Source organism: Pteropus alecto, unplaced genomic scaffold (genome assembly GCF_000325575.1).
Source record: "Pteropus alecto unplaced genomic scaffold, ASM32557v1 scaffold321, whole genome shotgun sequence".
Taxonomy (NCBI): domain Eukaryota; kingdom Metazoa; phylum Chordata; class Mammalia; order Chiroptera; family Pteropodidae; genus Pteropus; species Pteropus alecto.
This window is the reverse complement of record NW_006431044.1, coordinates 1,764-26,488: the sequence shown is the minus strand read 5'-3', so window position 1 is coordinate 26,488 and position 24,725 is coordinate 1,764. Positions and strand designations below refer to the sequence as shown.

Sequence of the window (24,725 nt, the reverse complement as noted above, 5' to 3'; positions counted from 1 at the left end):
AATTCTCGCCAGCCTTAAAGTCACGCGCTGGCGGGACTCTCAGGTCGGCAGCGGCAAGTGTTGCAGTTCGGGGCGGGAGGCGGCTGCGGCTCGGCCGGCGCGAAAGGCCCGGGGTGAGGATCCCGGGGAGAGGGCGGGGCCGGGGCCAGAGTCTCGGCTTTGTACCGCGGAGGAGGTGAGATTCAGATTCTGCGGTGCTGTGCGGTGACCCGCCGTGCGATTTTGACTTGCCGTTCCAGTGAGGACCGTGCGGTGCACAGTCCCGGAGCTTGTGACTGTGCGGGCGTGACCCGACGCCTCCCGGCGGTGCGTGTGGGCGCGCTCGTCTGTGTGGGATGGGGACCACGTGCGGCTTTGTGTGTGCGGGGGTGCGCACCTTCGGACTCGGGGGATGTGGCCGCGTTCGTCCCCGTAGGGGTGTGTGATCGTGTGACTGTGCTGCAGAGTAGAGATGGAGGCACTTGTGAGTACTGTGTGGTTTGATCTGTGGTTCGTGTGATTGTGACTCTGCGACCGCTTACAGGTGTGCGGTGCCTGTGACCGTGTGAGGCCTTGGGTTTGCGGCCCTGTCGCCTTGGTTGGAGGTTTTCTCTAGCTCTATGTCCCCGTGGTGTTTATGTGATTTGTGTGACTGGATAAATGTATGAAGTTTTTTTTCTTATGGATGGCTCTCTGAGCAGTATGCCGTAGTTTCCCCTTGTTTTAAAACTTTATGTGAACGCTGCTGTAAGGGTTATTTTTATTTGTACAATTTAACACTTTAGATTTTCTGGATTTTGTTTGTTTTGTCAGTTTTAGCATATTTTTTAAGGAATTTGTCGATTTCGTCTAAACTTTCACACTTAAGAACATAAAGTTACTGGTATTTGCTTATCTTTTTAATGTCCGTGGCATCTGTAATGATGTTACCTTTTTCATTCCTGATACTGTTCATTTTTTTATCAGTGCTTTTGGTGATGTTTTTTATTCCTCTGGATACTTCCAAGATATTTTTCCTTTCTCTTTGTTTTTTAATAATTCGATGTAATAATAATAACAAGAATAATATTGAAAGAATGCTTTCAGGTTTTAAGGGAGAGACATGTATGGATTACTTTGGTTTTCATTTCCTGGACTATGTATACACCTGGGGGAATGCAATGAGTGTCTAGGGGTAGAAGTAGCCATTAAATAATTGATAGCATGATACTGCTTCTTGGGTCATTAGTTTTACATGAAATTATTGACAAATTGTTTAATGATCAAATAACTCACTGCTGTTTATACTTTTACAATGCTGTTTATTATATTCCTATATCTAATAATCAAAAAAATTTTTCTTAAAAATTTAAACATCAATCACAAATTTAATTGCTCTCTTTAAACAATTTTGACTTCTATTAGTATTTTAGCGTAACTTATTTTGGAATATTTTAAGCATCTTAAGCACATAGAACATACCTGATGATTAAAATTATTGCTTCACTTACAGTCAGAAGCTATTCTAAAGCATCAGTGATGTGGGTTTAGTTCATTTCTTCATTATTTGTATACTCTTAATTCCTTCCTATTGTTATGCTAATGTTAATATTTTCCTAAAGCTTCAGTAATATTACTTTGCTTTTTTTGATTTCAGTTATTTTAAGGCAAGACTCTTTCAGACAAGGTTAGAGGACCTAGTTTATCAATCAGTCGCTTCTTGCTCAGGACATGGGACCTGATTGTACAATCCAAGATCATTGAAAGCTGTTTTGACCAATGTATATCCAACTAAAATGATTACGATCAACTTTTAGGAATTAATCACTCAAAATTCACATACCGGTAAAATGATATATGTACAGAGATCTCTATTGTAACATTGTTATAGTGAAAGACTCCAAACAACCCAAATGATCATTGGCAGCAGGTTGGTTAAATAAAGTGTATCCATGTAATGAAATACAATGTAGCTAAGATAATTATGTAACTCTAGGTACTAGCTGGGATCCCGTCTATCAAGCAAGTAAAAATATCAATATATATGATAGACTCGAAACAACCCAAATGATTGTTCACAGCAGGTTGGTTAAATAAAGTGTATCTATGTAATGAAATACAATGTAGCTAAGATAATTATGTAACTCTAGGTACTAGCTGGGATCCCGTCTATCAAGCAAGTAAAAATAGCAATGTATATATAATGGTATGTATAATACGCTGTGATTCGTATAAAAAATTATATCTTTGTGTGTATGTGTGCATATATACAAACTATATTCTCAAGCCGTATTAGGTTGCATAAATCTGTCCTGTTCTAGTCAAAACCTGAGGTTTCTGGAGTTGGGGGTAACGAGATATTTGCCCGTTCTTCTCTCTAATAACCCCTCAAGTGTCTGTGTGGAGTGAACAAAGGGGAAATGATCATTTGGGGAACTGTAAGGCAAGTGAGATCTTATGTAGCTTTTTTTGCCTCCCCCAGTTCCGCCTTTTTCCAAAAGAGGAGTCCAGAGGAGGACTGGTCCTTTTCTGCAAATACCAAAGCCATGGCTCAGGTGAGGTGCTGTTTTCTTTTGCTCAAATGGAGTCATTTTACCCCTAGTACATGTAAACGTTTGCTTTCCTCATCATGAGACTTTTCGTTTTTTTGTTTTTTTGTTTTTTGGTTTTTTTTTTAACTCTCAGACAGTTTAGTTATAAGTAATGCCAAAGTTCTCCTACCCTTGCTCTAAAGAAAAAGGTCTCCTATAAGCCAAGTCAAATATTTCTCTCTTGGTGGAGATAGTTATAGAAAAAAGAAATGGTTAGATAATCATTGTAGGAAAGAAAAGAACATCTGGTTAAAGATCTTTACACTCTTAGCGATAACTGTTAGGACGGCCATGTGGTCGGATAACAAGTTTCTCTGAAGAGGTCTTAGATTAAAATATATCAGGAAAGTCCTTGTGAATTTCATTAAGAATCCTTACTTGTTCCCACAAAGAGATTGGGAATTACATGATGTAAAAGTGGTCTGATTGAGACCAGGTTTGCAAAAAAAACTTTTTGCACTGGTTAACATGGTCCCCTTCAGGACCCCCACCCCTGTTTCCTCCTAAACAACCCAGTGCGCTCCCCAAATCTCCCTTCCTTTTTTTCCCCGCCTTCTTCCTTTAAACAGAGTTTACAAATTCATTTTGTAAATCCTTTAGCATCTTCCATCTCAGACTTCTGCCAGAAATCTTGATAGAAATGTGTTCCTCATTTATTGATGTATCTAATTTGCTTGGACCGTGGTTTGATAGGATGAAAATGAGAAATTAAGGACTCCTCATAGGGAAAAGCCCTGATCATTTCCACACACTCAGGTTTTCCAGTGAAAAAAATATGTAGAATGGTTTTGTTTGGTTTCAGTCTTAATTTATGGAATGACCGGATGCATGAGCCTTTTAGGTTTGGGTCTGTGACTGGTGGTCAGTACAGAGGTCCTATACCCCACAAGATCTTCTGTGATAAATAGCCCTCAGTGATGCTATTGTGGGAATGTGGGTCATCCTTCGTCAGTTTCCTGCAGCTCAGGAACAAAGGGAATTTACAGTTGAACAATGGGTGGTTATCAGTAAGTTTGGGTCCACATTGGGGAGATATTTAAATATCACCTATACCTCCATATCTTAAAGCCAAAGAGAAGTTATCATTTATATCCATATAATAGAATATTATTCAGTGAAAAAATATGCTTATAAAAAGAATTTGTTGTAACAAGGAATAATTCTTAATATGACATCAGAATGAATTAGTCTTGAATTACATACAAATTTAATTTTCTAAGATAAAATATTTTTTAAACTCATTTTACATATGTTTACAAGTGAAGTAGTACTATTCTAGTGTTATCCCATCAGCAATCCCACTCCAAAAAGGTAGCTGTCCTCAACTCTTGAGTACAGTTTGCTATCTTTCAATGAATCAATTTACTTATTATCTCATCGACTTACCGCAGAGTGGAAGGGACGTTGTACTCCCGTATTGCACCCGTATTGTTCCCTCTGGTTCTGTTATTAATCACATCGCAACTTTCGGTTAAAATGATAGTGTGTACAACATTAGGACTGCAAATATTGCTCATTGCCAAGCTAGCTCAGCTTTATTCTATTACAACTTCTCATTTTTCCTGGGGTTAATTGTTTTTTTTCCCCCACATTTGCTTAGCTGTCCGTGTATTTATATCCAGAATTTTCCACAATCACTGCCATATGCCAATCAGTGTTTTCTATCTGGTCAAATGCATCATTCCTCTTGGACATGGAGACTTCCATCCCTGTTCCCTTTTTAGCCCTGCTCCCGTCTGCTCTAGTTACTCTCTAGGCCCACTGCAGTTTTCCGAGACTGCCCTTTTTTGGTTACCTGGGATTTTCCTTCCCAGTTCTCCTATTTTTTGAATCCCATGTCTTCCTCTTGCCTGGTTTCCTTCCCCATTTTGGTGGAGCACATCTTTTGGTAGTTTCCTAAGAACTTGTGCCTGTGTCATTTTACATCTAGGGGTGTCTTTTTTCAGTTCTCACAACGGAATAATAGTTTGGTTATAGAATTTTCGCTTAGAATTTCCTTTTTCCATCAGAATATTGAAGAATGGTCCTTATGTCTTGTTTTTAGAACTGTCGTTAAGAACCTCATTGCCTCTCTGATTCTTGATGTCTTTTATACGACCTACTCTTCCGGGGATGCTTTTAATGGGTTCTCTTTATCCCTTATTCTGAAATTTTACTTAGTATTTGGGAAAAGAGGAGAGAGAACGAACCTCAAACGTGTTGATGACGCATCGTATGACCGGTATTGTGCTGGGCATTCGTATCTACTATTTCATTTAATTAGGAAACTCCTCTTAACTAGACTTTGTACCTTCCCAAAATTATTTAGGTAGTGGAAGCATCCCACTATACACAGGCAGTTTTGTCCAGAGGAAACGAAGACATCGGATCGCAGCGATTGAGTCACGCTGACTTGTTTCCGGCCCTCTCCTCGCATCTCAGACAGTCAGCCCCGATCTGTCTTCTTGCTGTTTTTCGCTTCCTCTACCTTTATTTGTTTCTTCTCTCTCGCCTTCATAAAACGCTCCTTTTTATTAATCGAGTCATATACGTGGTTGTTGTTCCAGGAGTCAGTGATGTTCAGTGATGTATCCATAGACTTCTCTCAGGAGGAGTGGGAATGCCTGAATGATGAGCAGAGACATTTATACAGAGATGTGATGTTGGAGAATTACAACAACCTGGTTTCGATGGGTAAGGACGTCTGTCCATGTTCCTTCAGATTCTGTCCTCAGAAGGTCTCCTTCCTCCAGGGCGAAATACTCACCTGCCTTTCAAGTACCCAGTTAGATTTCCACATCCTGTTCCCAGAGGAATGTTTTTAATATTACGGAGCGAGAAAGAAGCAGCCGCGTTGAGTTGTGGGGGAAGTTTCAGAGCCTCATAATGTTTCATAAATCTGCTATACCTTTCTTTGACTCTTTCTTAATGAAGGGACTGGATTTGAATTCTAGGACGTTCTCATCATAAACATGTCTCGTTACTTCTTTTGTAAGCAGGACATTCTATTTCTAAACCAGATGTGATCTCCTTCTTGGAGCAGGGGAAGGAGCCCTGGTTGGTTGACAGAGAAGTAACGGGAGGCCAGTGTCCAGGTAAGTGAGGCATGGCAGCAACAGCCTGGTTGGTCAGTGGAGACCCCTCACCTTTGAGATGCTGTCTGGGAAGCTCCCCTTAAAAGCTTTGGGCCTGTGGTGCAAAAGTAAGCCTTTCCAGCACGAGCTCTCAGGTGACCTCAGCTTTTCCCCTTACTTTACACACTGCGCGTGCTTTTTTCCTCTTACACTTCTCTCCTGATTCTAACCAGCTGGTGCCCTCTTCCACGCTCTGTAATGATGCTCCTTTCTATCCTTATTTTGGATCTAGTTCCTTACCAGCTTCTCATCCTCTTTCGTATCAGTCATTAAAAAGCATCCCTTTCTCTTGAAATATATTCTTTTCTGCATTGCCAAAGACTTATTTTCTCTAGAGGTTTTTAAATACAGTAGTTCATACACTCACGGATTCATCCATATTTTTAATGAACGTTGACCGATTTTATAACGTGCGCGAGGTACTCTGCGAGATGCCGCAGAGATGAAAAAAAGAATAAGCGGTTACGGATTTTATGGCTTAGTAGAGGTACCAGAACACGTCTACCTGTAGCGTCTATCAAGTCGAACCACCGTAAGAGGTTAAAACAGGGAGTTCGGCAGAAAGTGAGGGCTAACGATGTAGAGGAGTTGACGCACACGGAAGTCATAGGAGACTGGAGCGTGCACACCCCTGACTCTAGACAGAGTGTCGGAAACAGGGTCTGTGCCTCCATCGACAACTTAGAGCTGGCAAAGATAGAGGGATTTGGTGCGAAGGAGGAGAAAACAGCAGAGCACGTCATTCGGTATATGCCGATGGAATCCCTGTTACACACCCGGCTCTATTCTCAACGCGGAGGTTACGGGAGTGAATAGAACATGAAGAAAATCTCTGTTCTCAGAGCTTAGCCCACAGCGCAGGAAGAGACACACAAAGGACTATATATCAGGTACTAAGTGCGAAAAAGAAAAGCAAAGTGGAGAGAGGGGAAGGAGGGTGCTATTTTATGTGACACGTTACGAGAAACTTTTTCTATTAAGGCGACATTTGTGCAGAGACCTGAAGTAGAGCAGTGAATTACTGTAGGTGATTACTGGGAGGAAGAACGTTTCAGATTGAGGAATGCAAACATTCGAGGGCCCTGGGGCACATGTGCATTGTCTGTGTTTCAGGAGCAGCGCGGAGGCCTGTGCTTCACCCGTCTAGGTTGTCATGTTCAAGTATGTTCAGGTCCAAGATCTCGTGTCATTTCACGTTGCATAACCTCATACGTAATTCTGAAAAATAGAGCATTTTCTCCCTTACCTAACTTTAATGCCATTATCGTCTCTAATAAATTTTATAGTGGTTTTCTTGGTACACTGGATTATTTGTATCATGATACTGAGTGAGAGTGAACACTTTCATCTTAGTGATGCTGTTATCTTTTACTTGTTCACTACTCTTTTATATATTTTATCTATGACTATTGTGTTGTTTTTTTTTTCAGTCAATTTCTATGGATTTATGAAATAAAAACATTTACCCATTTCCAGAGGGTGCTTTTACTTTTTAATTTTAATTTGGATTGGCATCTTTAATATGTATGTTTTAATGTGTTTGTAGTCAACTCCTTTGTATTTATTATGATTTCTGATTTTAGAATATTAACTGACCTCTACAAATTTCATAGATATTTTATTCTGTTTTTTTTTTTTAACTTTCTGCAATTTGTTTTATAGCATTTAAATTCACTTGAAGTTTTCCTTTGCAATAAGGTATCAACTGAGAGTCCAAATCAATTACTTTCCCCCCACCCACACACACACACATACACACACCTTATTTTAGCACCATTTACTTAAATACTCATTTTGTCATTGTTTTATCTGCCTATTCAGTGATAAGTTCTCATTTATGTTAGTTTGTATTTCAGGGCCTCTTTTTCTATTTCTTTGATTCATCCATCCACTTATGCCATAGATATGCCTAGCACACAGTTAATATATTTTAATTCTTTTTATTGCAAATTATCACAAATACAGAAAAGGTAGACAGGCAAACAATTATGAAGTGAACTCTTGTGGAATCATCACCCACGTCAAGAACTACAACATGACCAGCAAAGATCTCTGTATCCACAATATATTTATGTCCCTTCATAATTTTACCACCTAAGAGTACCACCCACAGAAATACAGTTTAATCTGAGTTTGGATTTTATATACATGGAATATATATATAGTATGATTAATACTATATATATATGATAAATGATAAGATATATATCTTGCTTTTTTATTGAGCATTTTGCTTTAAGATTCATACATGTCATTACTGCAGAGTTGATTCGTTCCATTATATTAATACACTACAGATTATCAGTTCTATATTCATAGACAGTTTTGGTGTTTTCAGTTTTTGACCGAAACAGCTACTATGAACATATTCTGTATTTTAGGACTAGGAGAGAAAAGAATCATAAGACATAATATCTTGAGCTGCCAAATTTTCAGTTTTTCTTTTTTTTTCAGTCCCCTCTTTTTGCCCCTTTTCAGTACTCGTACCAAGTACGAAGGTACAGGAGGGCAGGTGGCCATAAAATCTTCAACAAACCTGCAAGACTCTTGAATGATTTCAGGCACATTCCCATGCAGCCTGTTTTTATCCATCTCGGCATAGCTTCATTATGATCACGTGTTCATTCTTTATTAAAGATCTTCTCTGCCTTGGCCAGTTCTGCAAGGCATTTGTGAGGGCTTGAGGAGGAAGCTTTTCATTTTATTTGATTCTCTTTTCTTATTTCACTTACTGACCTGCAAATGGTAAGCTGGTCTTACGGTGATACTGAAGGTAAGCTGTTGTAGGCTGGTGGTTTTCTATGCAGATTTAATGTTTTTAAAGAAAACCAGAAGGTGAGAGAAGAAGAGCTTTGCCATGCATTCAGCATTTTATGGAGTGCCGTCTGAAGGCAGAGCGCCTTGCTAGAGTCTCATGGGGCTGTATGGTTGGATAAAATATGACTTTGTCCAGGTTGGAAGGTCTTTTTTTTCTTCTTTATTTTTCAATTATAGTTGACATTCATTATTATTTTATATTTCAGGTATACAGCACAGCCGTTAGACATTTATATAATTTACCAAGTGGTTCTCCCAATAAGTCTACTTTTCATGTCACCACGTATAGTTATTACAATATTATTGACTGTATAGGGATGCATATATCTTTCAAATTAGTGTTTTGGATTTCTTCGGATAAATACCCAGAAATGGAATTGCTGGATCATAAGGTAGTTCTAGCCTTAATTTCTTGAGGAACTTCCATAGTGTTTCCATAGTGGCTGCACCAATTTGCAATCCCACCAACAATGCAAGAGGGTTTCCTTTATTCCACATCTTTGTCAACACTTCTTGTTTGTTGATTGATTGATCATGGCCAATCTGACAGGTGTGAGGTGATACCACATTGTGGTTTTAATTTGCATTTCTCTAATGATTAGTGACGTTAAACATCTTTTTCATATGTCTATTGGAAATCTGTATGTCCTCTTCGGAAAAATGTCTGTTTAGGTTCTCTGCCCATTATTTAATTGGATTATTTGTTTGTTTCTTTTGGGGGGGTTAAGTTGTATGAGTTCTTTATAAATGTTGGATATTAACCGCTTATTAGATGTTACATTGGCAAATATCTTCTCCCGATTGCTAGGTCATCTTTTCATTTTGTTGATGGTTTCTTTGCTGTGCAAAACCTTTTTGGTTTGACGTAGTCCCATTTGCTTATTTTTCTCTTTGGGTTGCCTTACCTGTGGAGATTATCAAAAACCATATTACTCAGGGCAGTGTAGGAGAGTTTGCTGCCCACATTTTCTTCTAGGAGTTTTATACTTTTGGCTCTTACATTTAAGTCTTTATACAGCTTTGAGTTTATTCTTATATATGGTATAAGAAAGTGGTCTAGTTTCATTTTTTTCACGTATCTGTTCAATTTTACCATCACAATTTATTGAAGAGACTGTCTTTACCCAATTGTATGTCCCTGCCTCCTTTGTCATAGATTAATTGACGATATACACGTGGGTTTATTTCTGGGTTCTATTTTGCTCCATTAATCTATGTGTTTCTTTTTATGCCAGTACTATTGCTGTTTTGATTGCTATAGCCTCGCAGTATATCAGGTAGCACAATACCTCCAACTTTGTTCGTCTTTCTCAAGATTGCTGTGGCTATTCAGAGTCTTTTATGGTTTCACATAAATTTTAAGCTAACTTGTTCTCCTTCTGTGAAAAATCCCACCAACAATGCAAGAGGGTTTCCTTTATTCCACATCTTTGTCAACACTTCTTGTTTGTTGATTGATTGATCATGGCCAATCTGACAGGTGTGAGGTGATACCACATTGTGGTTTTAATTTGCATTTCTCTAATGATTAGTGACGTTAAACATCTTTTTCATATGTCTATTGGAAATCTGTATGTCCTCTTCGGAAAAATGTCTGTTTAGGTTGCGTAGTTATTACCATTTTACTATTCATACTTATTTCTTTTTTTTCCTCCTAAAGAAGTCTCCTTAACATTTCTTGTAATACTGGTTTGGTAGTGATGAACTCCTTTAGCTTTTTCTTGTCTGAGAAGCTCTTTATTTTTTTCAATTCTAAATGATAGCCTTGCTGAGTAGAATAAATTTAATTGTAGGTCCTTGCTTTTCATCACTTTGAATGTTTTATGCCAAGCTTTCCCGGCCTTCAAAGTTTCTGTTAAGAAATCATCTGACAGTCTTACGGGTGCTTCTTCCTAGATAACTTTCTCTTGCTGCTTTTAAGATTCTCTGTCTTTAACCGTTGGCATTTTGATTATGATGTGTCTTAGTGTGGGCCTCTTTAGGTTCATCTTGTTTGAGATTGTCTGCGCTTCCTGGGCTTGTATGTTTATTTCCATCACCAGGTTAGGGAAGTTTTTCATTATTATTTCTCCAAATAGGTTTTCTCCATCCCTTGCTTTCTCTCTTATGTTTATTTCCATCACCAGGTTAGGGAAGTTTTTCATTATTATTTCTTCAAATAGGTTTTCTCCATCCCTTGCTTTCTCTTTTCCTCTTCTTGTACCCGTATGATGCAAATGTTGGTACACTTAATATTGACTCAGAAGTCCTTTAAACTATCCTTATTTATTTTTTTTTTATTTTTGCTGTTCTCATTGGGTTTTCCTCAACTTGTGTTTAATGCCTGTGCTAGTTTACAATTCCAACAGCAGTTTATGAGAGCTCCCATTCTTTCACATGCTTCTTAATGTATGGAATTGTCAAACTTTGGTTTTTACCAAGTGGTGGCTGTATGATTATACTTCAATGTTGTTTTTATTTGAATTATTTACTGATAAGTTTGAACATGTTTCATATTGTTATCAATCTAGTGAAATAATTCTTTAGTGAATTATTTGTTGAAGACTTTTTTCCTATATTTCTGTCAGATTATCTTTATTTTTCTTAATGATGTGTAAGGGTTATTTATATATTCTGCTTATGAGTACATTGTATGTTGTAAAAATTGCAAATATCTTCTGCCGGAATTGTCTTTTAGCTCTCTTTATGATTTCTTTTTGCGAATAGAAGTCCTTAAAATTAGTCAAATTTATCACTTTTTTTTGTGCTTCACACTCATGGGTCTTATGTAAGAAATTCTTCCTTGGCCTATTTTTGAATCTTCTATAAACAAGAGTTATGCTGTTTATGCACTTTGTCCTATTTTAGAAGTCTGCTTATCATGACACCATGAAGATATTCTCCTATATTTTCCTCTAGATGTATGATTGTTGTTCCTTTATAATCTTTTTCCTCTAATGGGCTAATTTTTTACTGTGATGTATTTAAGCTTGGTTACCTTTATTGCCTCCATTTTTTACCGCTGTTACATTTTTCAATCTGAGGACTCACTTTTTTTTTTTTTTTTCAGTGATAGGAAGTCGTTGGCAGTCATCTCTTCAACTATTACCTTGCTACCATTTCCTTCTTTCTCTCTTAAGCTTCTGTTAATCAGACATTAGAACATTTGGATCATCTCCAGTGTCTCTTACTGTTCATCTGTTTTTCCATTTATACTGCCTTTACATAGAATTCTAGGCTCGATTTGTGTTGATTCACTAATACATACTTCAGCTTTGACCTTTTAACTCTTCAACCTTTTCATTGTTTGTTATTTTTAAAAAATTGTATAGTTTCGTATATAGTTATATAGGCAATAAGATGTATATAACATAATTAACATAAAATTTTAAGATAACATGTAAGTCCCTAGATTTGCATATGTGAGATATTTGCTAGGAAATACACCTAGGAATATAATTGCCGGATCTTGGCATACATACTTATTCAGCTTTACAAGGTAATCCCAAACTATTTTCCAAGTGTTTGTATCACCATCTCTTCCTATAATTGATATCATAAGATTTTTTTCCCACTTTTTAAATATTCTGATTGATGTGTATAAAATCTTATTTTACTGTTTTAAATTAAATATTTCAGGTTACCATTAAAGATGATTTCCTTTCCATATGTTATTTGTCATTAGTGTCTCTTCTGTATAATACCACTTAGATCATTTTTGTATTAGGCTATTTATCTTTTTTCCTAAGATTTCTAGGAACTTCTAATGTATTTTTCGGATACTAATTTTTGGTTAGGAACATGTTTTATAGACATCTTTTCCAGTTGTAGCTTCTTTATTCACTTTCTTTATATCTTTTTGACGAAAAGTAATTTTCAGTGTTTGGTTAAATTATATATTGAATAGTTAAGTTATATATAGTTTATTCAAAAATTCTACTTTTTTTCCTGTATGCTTCACACCTTTGTGGTCTTAAGAAACTTTTCCCTAGCCCAGTTTTCTACTATCTTTTATGTTCGACTTTCTTTTTAAAAGTCCTATTAAAGTAACTCGAATTGATTTTTATAAAAGTTGTGAAATAGAGATCAGTTGTAATCGTTTTCCACACAGAAAACAAATTATCTTTGCCCACTAAATAAAAAGTCCATCTGTTTTCCACTGATCCACAATGTTCCATCTGTCATGTATTAAAATTCCATGTATACATAGGTCTCTCTTGTTCCATCTATCCCTGTCCGAATTACTCTTGCTTTTATAGAACAGTCTGATCTCTGTTGGGTCAGATCCTCCACCTTTCTCTTCAGAAGTGTTTGGTTATAAAATTTGTATAGACCCACAAAAGACCCCAAATAGCTAAAGCAAATTTGAGGAAGAAAATCAAAGCTGGAGACATCAGACTTCCTGATTTCAAACTACAGTGGACATTTGAACAACACAAGTTTGGATTGTGGACCCACCCAGTTCAGACACGCGTGTTAACGAAGGAAAATTAATGAACTTGCCAATTAGCCAATATGAATAACAATAAAAAAATAAAAAACAAAACAAATACAACCTTGGGGATTTGTGGGACAACAACAAAGTTTTAACATTTTTGTCATTAAAGTTCCAGGGAGAGAGGAGAAATTCAGGACTTAAAAAGATATTTGAAGAAATAATGGCTTACCAAATTTTGTGAAAGATACAGCAATTCACGAAGCTCAGCCACCCCAAAAAGGATAAACCCATGGATAAACTCAAAGAAATCCATGCTGATACATCGTAATCAATTGGCGAAAATGTATGTCAAAAGATATGTTGAAAGAACCATTGAAAAATCATGCATTACTTATAGTGAAACTAATTTTGAATGAATGGATTTCGTAAATCATGTAGGCTAGAAGAAAGTGGAATAATATTTTATCATGCTGAGAAACTTTCAACTCAGAATTCTATATCCAGCAAAAACCCTTCAGGAATGAAGGTTAAAAGAAGGAAAGCAATACTGCAAATATACGTGGCAACTGAGACACTGGCCTAAGGGTTCATATGGGACTAGGCAGTAGTGGGGATAGTGGCTAATGAGAGAGAGGCTATACCCTGTTTCAAAGGGGTAAGCATTCGTTAAGTCCAGGAGACAGCTGTCATGTGAGAATGCAGGCCCAGTCGTGCCAGATAATCCAGTCTTTCAAGGAAAGCCAGAAATCCAGATTTCTGTATTAAATCTCCTGCTATCTCAAGTCTGGTAATTATGTAAAATTTAGAGAATTGTTGGGGCAACAACCACATACAGACATGAGTAGGATACGACCTGATTCATCTAGGCTTTTAGTTCTATGGAGTTTTCTCTTTTTCTTTGACCCTCAGAAATTCTACCAAGATACAGCTAGGTAAAACTCTTCCATCATAAATTGCTCAGCACAGAAGGGAACCATTTGATTACTACGAGTTCTCTTCAGGTCTGGAAATCTGTTTTATTGTTGGTTCTGCATCATCGCCGTATATTTCTAGGACTCATTTTACATTTTACTTCCTTTCCCATGACTCACTGTTTTGCAGAGGGTGTCACTTTCTATCCTTTCTCTGAGAATTTTTTCTTCAAGAATTCTAATTTTAGTGATTGACTTTACACTGTGATATTAGAAGAGATAGCTTACTATACACCCTCTGTCCTCATCTTCTAAATAGAATTATATCACACATTTTGAAAATTAAGCCATTTTTCAGTTCACTTAACAACTAGGTAAATGGTTTTATTGCTGAGCTATGTAGTCATATTTTGCTTCTTGTGTGACCTTTTTTTTTTTACCCCCATGCTGTTAATCCTTGTCTTCATTGAGAGGTCTTTAATTTTCTGTTTATCTGTCACTAATCTATCTCTTCAGACACTGCAGGTAACTGTGGTTTGGTTTTTAATTGAGACATCCCTCCTCTAACTCTCTGTTCTTTTGTCCTAGTTGAGACTGTTATATAGCTGTGATTTTAGAATTTTCCTTCATTATAATTATGTGGATTCCCTTAGGATCATCCCATTGATTCCCTTTACTGCCTTTTTTTGAATTCCTTTTGACTATCTGTATTATCGATGCCTTATATACCTTGAATGTTGGAGCTCTTGCCTTCCGTTTGCTTGATTTATTCCCTCATTATTCTGAAGCATATCTTCAAAAGCAACCAAGGAAAGTGTGTAAGAGAAGTAAATAGAAAATGTATTTTGTGAATTCTTATATGTCTGAATATGTTTTCATTTCACCGTCAAGTTTGATTGGAGATGTAATTTTAGGTTGAAAAACTCAACTTAAAATTTTGAAGGCATTGCTCCATGGATTTCTAAAATCTAACAGCATCTAGTGTTTTTGAGAAGTCTAAAACCCATTTAGGTTCTTACTTTTTTGTGACCCGTTTAATCACTTTGGAAGCCTTTAGAGTTTATTTTTTATGATGTTCTAATAGTTCATGTTTAGGTATCATGATGTTCATTTTATTTTTTCATTTGGTTGGGCACGCACTGAGACTTTTTTTTCTGAAAACTAAAAATCTGAAATTTTCTTAATCATTTGTTCCCTATCATTTTCTCTGTTCCTTGTGTTTCAAACGTTATTTACTTTTTATATCCAGTGACTGACACATAGCAAGGGCTCATTAAATTTTGAATGATTCAGATCTTACATTTTTTGCCTTAGTCCTAGAACTTTTTTTTAATTTTCCATCTCTCCTTTTATTTATCTCTACTTTCTGTGAGATTTTAAGTTCTAATTCTTGAGAGATTGTTATATGTTGTTTTTAGAATAATTCTTTTAATTAAAAAAAATTTCTTCCTGTCTCTTTCTTGAGTTCTTTTTTTCCTCTTTATTTTAATCTCTTATGTTTAAGATTTTTCTGAAATAGCCAGTGACTCAAGGCTATCTATACATAGAAAACTGTGGCATTAAAAAGCCAATTAGAGCTTGTTTGTGTCTAAGGATGTGTAGCTTTATTGGCGATAGTCACTGTAGAGTGATCTGCCTAGAACAGTTTATTGGCTGATGCCACCTATCAGGTCTTTCTTCTCTCCTGGGCTTGTTTTCTCCAGAATGAAATCCTTCCCTTTCTGGGAATTAGTAAATAAGCTTGGCTTCCAGATTCAGAGAATTTACTGGGGTAACAGGCTGGGGGATCAGCCTACTACTATAAGGAGCAGGATGGAGATCCTGAGGTTTGTCTGGTAAGGATTTTCAATTAATCTTGCTGTCTGAGCCCCTCATGCACCCTCCTTTCACAGGTACGTGATGTTGGCAATTCCTGGAAATCCCTGGGATTCTACACAGTAGGACCAATCTGCGACTTTGGTTTCATTTTTTTTATGGTTGAGATATCCTTTATTACTATTCCATCATCTACTCTGTAGCTTCCAAAATTTTGCTGCTGCACTTTCCTCTCCCATTCTCTTTACCCTAATGGAATTTCTTCTTTCATTGAATCTCAATACTATCACTTAGCGGGACTTCATGAAGGAGTGGTAACAGTTGTGTATATTCAGTGTGCCATGTTTGAAAAGAGTATGTCCTTTTTTTCTAGAAGAACTTTTGAGACATTGAGTCAGTCAATAAATATTTGTTGGTCTTCCAGTATATACGATGTACTGTGCTGAGTCGAATGCACATTGATGAAGACAATAGACATTTTTCTTGCCTTCACAGAACGTAACCTATTGAGGGAAAAGATATTAAATGAACCTAAATAAATACGTAATTACAAACTGTGAAAATGTTAAGGAAGAGAACAGAGTGCTTAAAGGATAATTACAAAGAGGGTATAATTTGGTAATGGGATCAAAGAAGACTTCAAAAAGCATGACTTTTAAGTAGATATTTGGAAAATGAGCAATAGTTATCAAGGACAAGAATGAAAGAAAACATCTAGACATAGAGAAAAATATGTGGAAAGGCCTCTGGGAGGACCAAGGGCTGGGAGCATTTGAAGAACTGCAAAATAGGGCCAGTGTGGATGGCGTTTAGAAACCAAAAGGGAGTATAGCGTGTGATTCTGTTGAAGAGGTGGGCGGGAACCAGATCGTTCACAGCTTTGGAGACCACATTCAGGAGCTTGGCTGTTATTTTAAGAGCAACATCGTAGGAAACTACTAAAGAATGTTAAGCAGAGCAGTGGCCGGCAACGCTGTTCTAGTGATGTGGATTCAAGATTGCAAACCTCAAGAGGGAAGACTAGGTAGAAGGCTATTCCAGTAGTCCAAGGGAGAGAGAATTCATGTTAGATCGGAAAGACAAAAGAATTTCAAGATATATTTAAGAGCAAGGTTAGGTAGTATGTGCTGAATCATGTGAAGGGAAGAAAAGGTGGTACTAGAACGATTTTCAATTCTTTGGCTTGAGGTTTCTCTCCGGGTCCATAGTGTGTTCTTTAAAGCATTTCACTTGCCTAACATCCCTATGTTTGTATAGAAATTCTTTCATATCTTAAAAATACTAAACTGTTATTTTATACCAAATACTTTTCATATATTCTTAAGCCTCACAATGATCATGAAATTTAGTTATCATTCCTATCGTATAGACAGAATCAGAGGCTCGGGAAGATGAACTAATCCACCCAAGAAAACAAAGCTTGTAATAAACTGAGTCTGGGTTCAAAACTCAAAACCGATTCTCGTTTCCATGATCTTTCAATATGTCACCTCCCTTATATTTTCTTTTCTTCTCTCTGAACCTACAAATACCCTTTGTGTCAGTTGGTCGGCACTACTGTAGTACCTGTGCGTGTGTTAAGTCCTTTTCTCCTGAGGTCAGCATCACAGAATTCCAAAGCAAGTAGTATTTTCATCAAACCCTAAAGATATATCTAGCCACTAAAGAGTCCTACCTGTTTACCAGTCATGCTAAATTCAATCAGCATTTGACTTTTCTTAAGCTATTCTCCCATGTGAATTGCCGCCCTCTGTTTCTTTATCATTCGTTAAAGAGACCTCCAGTTACTAAATCTAGACAATTGCTGTCGAATAGAACTTTTGACAGTGATGGAAATCTCCTGTATTTTTCCTGTATTTCCAGTATGGTAGCTACTAGCCATATTTGGCTCTTGAACACTGGAAAAGTGGATAGTGCCAACTGAATTCGAATTTTTATTTATTTTTAATTGTTAAACTCCAGTAGATACATACGCTAGTGGCTACTGTAATGGACAACACAGATCTAACCAGGGGTTGGCAAACTTTTTCTTGAAGGGTCAGATTGTAAATATTTTGGGCTTGCAGTCAGTGTGATCTCTGGTGCAACTACTCACTTCTGCCATTGCAGCTTGAAAACAGCCGTAGACAATACATAAATGGATAACTCTGGCGGTGTTCCCATAAAACTATACTTATAAAAACTGCCGCAGTGCTGCAGGTCATAGTTTGCCAACCCCTTAGAATTTTCCCTTTGACATATTCACTTAATCCTGACGACTCTGTTAAGTGGGTATGATCATTTCTCTTAATTTACAGTTCATGCTGTGGCGTGCTCTTATATGTGATGTTCGTGTGTTCGTGTGTTTAAAATCATCCTATAACAAGGGAAGTAAGACTAAGACATCTTTATAGTTAGCGAGCTCCCCTAAGTAATTCTGATCTTACTGCAGTGTTTGGAAACTATTGGCTTACTTACTGCCTTCATCTTCCTGTGTGATCTCTCTTCACTCTTCTAGTCCATTTCTTAAAAACTCAGTTTAATTCTTCCATTTTAATTGAAGTTTTATTTTTCCCAGACAAGAAAAATCTGAGTGATTACTTTCATATTTTCTTTCAGTCCTGGGATCAAGATGTCAGACCAAGAAATTATTTCTGAAGAAGGAAATTTTTGAAATAGAGTCAGCCCAGTGGGAGATAATGGGAAGACTTACAAGACATGACCTTCAGTGCTCTAGTTTCAGAGATGATTGGAAATCTAATGGCCAGTTTGAAAGACGACATGGCTCTCAGGAGAGACATTTCAGTCAACCGATATACACCCATGAAGGCGTGCCCACTTTTAGTCAGCATCCACCCTTGACATTACAGCAAATCATTCATAATAAAGAGAAATACTGTCCAAATAAGGAATATAGGAAAGCCTTTAGACGTGACTCACAGCATACAGCACATCAGATAATTCACACCATTGAGAAACCCTATGAATGTAAGGAATGTGGAAAGGCCTTTAGACATCCCTCAAGACTCAGTCATCATCAGAAAATTCACACTGGCAAGAAACCCTTCGAATGTAAAGAATGTGGAAAAACCTTTATTTGTGGCTCAGACCTTACTCGACATCAGAGGATTCACACTGGCGAGAAACCCTATGAATGTAAGGAATGTGGGAAGGCCTTTAGTAGTGGCTCCAACTTCACTCGACATCAGAGGATTCACACTGGTGAGAAGCCCTATGAATGTAAAGAATGTGGGAAGGCCTTCAGTAGTGGCTCCAACTTTACTCAACATCAGAGAATTCACACGGGGGAGAAACCCTATGAATGTAAGGAGTGTGGTAATGCCTTTAGTCAAAGCTCACAGCTTATTAAACATCAGAGAATCCATACAGGTGAGAAACCCTATGAATGTAAGGAGTGTGAAAAGGCTTTTCGTTCTGGTTCAGACCTTACTCGACACCAGAGAATTCATACTGGTGAGAAGCCCTATGAATGTAAGATATGTGGGAAAGCCTATTCTCAGAGTTCACAACTTATTAGTCATCATAGAATTCATACCGCTGAGAAACCCTATGAATATAGGGAATGCGAGAAGACCTTTAATTATGGCTCACAACTTATTCAGCATCAAAATTTGTACTGGTGATAAACCATAGATATACGAAATGTGTGGGAAGGCTTTTAACTACAACTCAGAACTTCAAAATCAGAGAATTTATCTTGATGATCATCCCTCTAAATAGAATAATGTAGAAACATCTTGTTTGTTGACTACAGCTTATTTAGCCCGTAAAAAAATGTAGGAAAAACACCCCATGGGTAGAATACATTTTGGAAGCCCTTTAATAAAATTTATATTTCTCTTGACCTAATTCAACCTAGCAAATATTGAAAATGGCAACTTTTTTGACCCCCTTCTAACCTTACACATCAGAGAATTCGTGCTTAAATGTAATACTGTGATTTTCATTTTTTCCCCTACTTTATAGTAGTAATATTTTTAATTTTTCAATCCATTCTAAATTTATATGACTATGAAGTCCATCTGTTTACATCATGGTTTATAAGATACTTTTATTTTTAAAATACCTTTAATAACAGAGAAGTGGCCTCTTTATTTTTGAAGATGACTTACTCTTTTTGCTCTTTAAAAAATTTAGACTTTCTTATTGTCAAAACGTTCACAAACAACTTTGCACTCAGTAAATAGAGATCTTTTTGTGGCTGGCTTTATGGTGTTTCCTCGTGTTGCTGTAATATTTTATCAAATCCCTATTGATAGACACTGTAGTTTCTTCTACAGTTTGCCATTATACACAGTGTCCTGATGGACATTCTCCCGTGGCATATCTTTGTATCGTATCTTTTAATTACAGAGATAATGCATGAATATAGATTCCTTATAAAAGATTTAAACATTCCAAATAATGCAAACATACCCTTTGACCACTATTCTTGTACCCATTTCCCTTTCCAAAGGATAGTCGTTATCTGTTTAGTATTTATCCACCCTGAGCATTTTTCTGTTTTTATACATGTATGTCTCAGTAGAAATTATAAAATGGGGATAATTATAATACCTCATAATTTTGTGTGAGGCTCAAATGAGACACAGAATGTTTAGAATTGTGCCTGTCATAATAAATAATCACTGAATGAATGTTGGTCACTGTTATATTCATCATTGTCATTAGTAGTATTTGTTGAAATATAATTGTTTCTGCAGACCTTACTCAACATCAGGCAAGATATACAATTGAAGAAAGACCCATTGAGGGTAATGAATTAAGAAAATTTTCTCTCATGTCTTATAGAACATGAAATAATCTTGAGTGTTGGGAAAATAATGTGTATAATGTGTGGGAAGGACTTTATTCAGACTGGCATCTTTTTACTACATATAATAATAACAAAAAATTTGTAACTTATGAAGAAAAAGTATGAAAAGACAAATAGCATTAGGTTTGAAAAATGGATAAATATATATGCACATACATATAAAGATAGGGAAACCTTATAGTTACTGATTTAAAATGCTATACTGAGTAGTTTTTTTTTTGTTTTTTTAAATAAAAAACATTTGAAAACCTAAACAATTATTTTTTAGGAAGACAAACAGTACCAGTGTTGACTCAAAATCAGAACTCTTGGAAGACTCTTACAAACAAAGGAAAAGGGAAATTTAGCATGAGATATAGTAGCTATTAACTGCCAAAGCACCAAACCCAATTTCTTTTTAGGCAAAACATTACCTAAGGTATGCAAGGAACTATTATATAGAAGTAGGCATGTCATAACAAACCGACGTAATCTTGATGTTAGAATTGCATTAGGAGGAAACAAGGAAGCCGTTTTTCAGTATCATCCATGAGATGTATGAGCATACTAAAGAAATAAGGGAACTGTAGGTAGCAAAAGAATAATAGAAGTGAACCTGATTGGGACAGTAGCTAGAAAGGATGCCCAGTGCCCAGTTCCAGCCAACCGATGCTGTGAGTTAAGTCAGCCCCGTTTGCCAGCTTTTCTGACTTCAGAGAATCCATAAATCTACCTTTTTTATTCAGTGATGACTCTTGATTTTTAAATGGCAGCTCAGATTTAAGATAAAACATGAGGACCAAAGAAGATATATCGACTCTGCAAGTAGCAAGTGACCCACGGATTACTTTTATTCTGGACACTAGAACAATGAGTGTGCAAAAGGCTTGCAGGAGAAGTTTTTAATAGTGCAAATCCCAGGGCCTCAAATTTAAGGGGGGAGGGAGGAGTACACACAAAATAATTTACCCAGAATTTCTTAGATGTAAACAGTTTTAGATCTAAAATATTTCCAGAGATAAAGTAGCTAAACTCCAAGTATAAAGATACTCTTTTTTTAAAAAGGGACTTGATTCAGCCCTAATATTTTCTACATGAAATTTTTTATTTTAAGCATTATGTGAGTTAAATAGGATAGTCACGCACCACTTGATAGCAGGAATATGTTCTGGGAAATGCGTAGTTAGGCAATTTCGTTGTTTGGGCAGATGAGTATGCTTACACAAACACAATTTGTATTGCTACCACACATCTAGGCTATATGGTATACCACTCATGTATATTTAGTCTGTTGATGACTGAAGCTTGCGGTGCATGACTATTGTATATATTTTATATCCCGTTCATGAGCCATATACACAACTGAAAATTTAAAAAGTCAAACTCTCAGGAGAAAAAATAGCCAAGCCGTCACAATTTTGCACTAGCAGCAAATGTGTCACTGGAATTACATATTGTGTATTGTGTTCTAGACCAAGGGTCAGCAAGTTTTCCATAAAGGGCTGGGTATACTATTTGTGAGCCAAACTATTTCTGTAGCAACTACTCAGCTCTGCAATTATAGTATAGAAGACTTATAAAAGTCCTAGATTAAGAAATCCTGAAATTTAAAAAATAAATGTCCCATAGTTTAGCTTTTTTTTAGGTTTGGGTTAGCGTTTGGAGATTGACCTTTCCTGTGCCTAACTTTTCATGCTCAAAGAGCTTTCTACCCTGGATGGAAAACCTATATATCCAAAGTTACTATAGGTCAGCCCTTTCATTCCTTGCTCCCTTTTTCATAGGTATCATGTTAGAGGGTTTTATTCGTTTTTGTTTTTTTTTTTTAACATTGAATTACTTAATTTTTTACAGGCATATTTCATAATTTGAGAAAAGTAGAGTAAGCAAAATATCTGCAAATAGGACGATTAGTAACAGGCTTCTTCATTCTAATGTTTTGCATTACTGTCCAAATGAGAATTGCTAAATGAAGTTTCTTATTCTTTGTTAGTATACTTTAAGTCATTTATTAAATTCCTCATCAAAAATTACAGAGATCATGCATTTGCACCCAAACCAATGAAACAATGCCAATAAACTTTTAAAAATCAGTATTTCTGTCCCCTCCTTTCCCCACTCCCTTCCCCTCTGTACATTTCCTGAGTAATGTTTCGACCTTGTGTTCTTTGTCCTTAAACATTAACAAATAAATTATAGTATATTTTTACAAAAAAGAATGATATTTTATACAGTTCTCTGTCATTTGCTTTTTTACATTTGTCTGTACATTTTGGATTTCCCTTCAAGTCCATAAATGATGATTTAATGGTTACAGTGTATTTCACAATATGCTTCTACCTGTACCTATTCAGCTATTCCCCAATTGTGATATTTCAAATTGTTAACTCTTTGCGATTTAAAAGTAGTGCTTCAATAAACATTCTTATGTTCATCTTATTTCTATAAAATTATTTGCAGTGTTTTGGTTTCTTAGGTCTTGCTTATAGACAATTTCAGAGGGCAAGAGGATAAAGGAAAAAACTGCAGTTTTCATATATGTGGTTTTGGGAGTATATATACATTCACATTTAACATCTTAATCCACCTAGAATTAATTGTATATGTATTGTATTTGGCGTGATACAGGATGTCAGCTTTTTTCTATCTGGAAATAAAGCTAATATGTCAGAACCAATTATTAAAACTATTTGTCTTTCTCTACTGAATTAAAATATTATTTATCATATATTAAGAACCAATTATTAAAACTATTTGTCTTTCTCTACTGAATTAAAATATTATTTATCATATATTAAGACTTTTTACCATTTCCCCCCATTTTTATAGGCTGAAGGGCTGATTTTTGCAGATAATTTCTGCTTCATATTTTCATCCCTACTCTTGTTTGTATGTCATAAGAGAAATTATGTATTGCCCTGATGAAATGTGTTAAAGCATATAAATTACCTTCTTTTATTTGACCCTGAATTTCTCACGTTCTGGGGCAGGAAAAAAATCTGTATTGCTAAAAATATGCTAAATATCATCTGAGTCTTCAGGAAGTTGTAATCATTTTGCCGGTGGAGGGTCTTGCCAAAATGTTGATAAAAATGCAATACCTGCAAAGTGTAATAAAATGAGATATGTCTATATATCTATATCACATTTTCTTTATCCCTTCATCCATTGATGAATGGCTTAGGTCATTTTCATACCTTGACTATTGTAAATAATGTTGCAATGAACATGGGGTGCATATATCTTTTTGAATTAGTGTTTTCATTTTCTTCAGATAAATGCCCAGATTGGCAATGCTGGATCATATGGTAGTTCTATTTTTAATTGTTTGAGGAACCATCATACTCTTTTCCATAGTGGTTGTACCAGTTTACATTCCCACCAACAGTGCACAAAGGTTTCATTTTTTCCACATTCTCATGACCTCTTATTATTGTCTTTGTGCTTACAGCCATTCTAACAGGTATGAGGTGATACCTCATTATGGTTTTGATTTGCATTTCCCTGATGATTAGTGATGGTGAGCATTATTTGTGTACCTGTCGGCCATCTGTATGTCTTCATTGGAAAAATTTCTATTCAGATCTTTGCCTGTTTTTTAATAAGATTATTTATTTATTTATTTGCTATTGAGTTCTATGAGTTCTTTAGATGTTTTGGATATTAATCTCTTATTGGATATATGATTTACAAATATTTTCTTTCATTCAGTAGGTTCCCTTTTCATTTCGTTAATGGTTTCCTTTGCTGTGAAGAAGCTTTTTAGTTTGATTTAGTCCCACTTGTTTATTTTTCCTTTCGTTGCCTTTGCTTTTGGAGTCAGATCCAAAAAATCATCATCAAGACTCAGGTCAAGGAGCTTATCACCAATGTTTTCTTCTAGGTATTTTATGATTTCAGGTCTTAATATTCTTGAGTTAATATTTGTGCGTGGGTCTACAGCCATGCTACCCTGAAGAAGCCCGATCCCACCTGATCTCGGAAGCTAAGAGTAAGGCCTGGTTAGTACTTGGATGGGAGACCACCTAGGAAGACCAGGTGCTGTAGGTGTAAATAATAATAAATATAATAATAAGGGGTTATAAGCTGTCAAGGTCCTTGCAATCTGTGAGGTCAATCAAGGGTTGCCTCGCCAAGAAAGAAAGAGAGAGAGAGAGAGAGAGAAAGAATATCCTTCAATCAAGAGCACTCTTACGTCATTTGTATATTTTGTTGCCTTCAAAGCTTTCACTTATTGATAGGTACTTGTGGCAAGCCATGTACCAACTGCTTTTACATTTACCTCTAACTTCCATGGTTGTGCACTAC

General features: G+C 36.3%; 1 protein-coding gene and 1 pseudogene across 2 annotated transcripts; both read left to right on the top strand.

The window, feature by feature from the left end:
* The first annotated feature begins 51 nt into the window (after window positions 1-51).
* Window positions 52-22,856, top strand: ZNF566 (zinc finger protein 566). 2 transcript variants are annotated; one of them, XM_006905518.3, is made up of 5 exons: window positions 52-175; window positions 2,441-2,513; window positions 5,096-5,222; window positions 5,528-5,623; window positions 18,221-22,856. In XM_006905518.3, the coding sequence occupies exons 2-5, from the start codon at window positions 2,505-2,507 to the stop codon at window positions 19,243-19,245; spliced, it is 1,257 nt and encodes a 418-aa protein (XP_006905580.1). In that variant the 5' UTR covers window positions 52-175; window positions 2,441-2,504; the 3' UTR covers window positions 19,246-22,856. The 2 variants fall into 2 exon arrangements, with proteins under 2 accessions (XP_006905580.1, XP_006905579.1); XM_006905517.3 differs by having other exon boundaries at window positions 5,525-5,623.
* A 1,495-nt stretch (window positions 22,857-24,351) lies between these two features.
* On the top strand, window positions 24,352-24,467 carry LOC112485578 (annotated as a pseudogene).
* The last annotated feature ends 258 nt before the right edge of the window (window positions 24,468-24,725 follow it).

Excerpts from the sequence above, each read along its gene's own strand:
- ZNF566 (XM_006905517.3), top strand. Across the intron at positions 5,223-5,524 it reads CAACAACCTGGTTTCGATGG|CAGGACATTCTATTTCTAAA; the intron begins GTAAGGACGTCT and ends TTCTTTTGTAAG. Across the intron at positions 5,624-18,220 it reads AACGGGAGGCCAGTGTCCAG|TCCTGGGATCAAGATGTCAG; the intron begins GTAAGTGAGGCA and ends ATTTTCTTTCAG.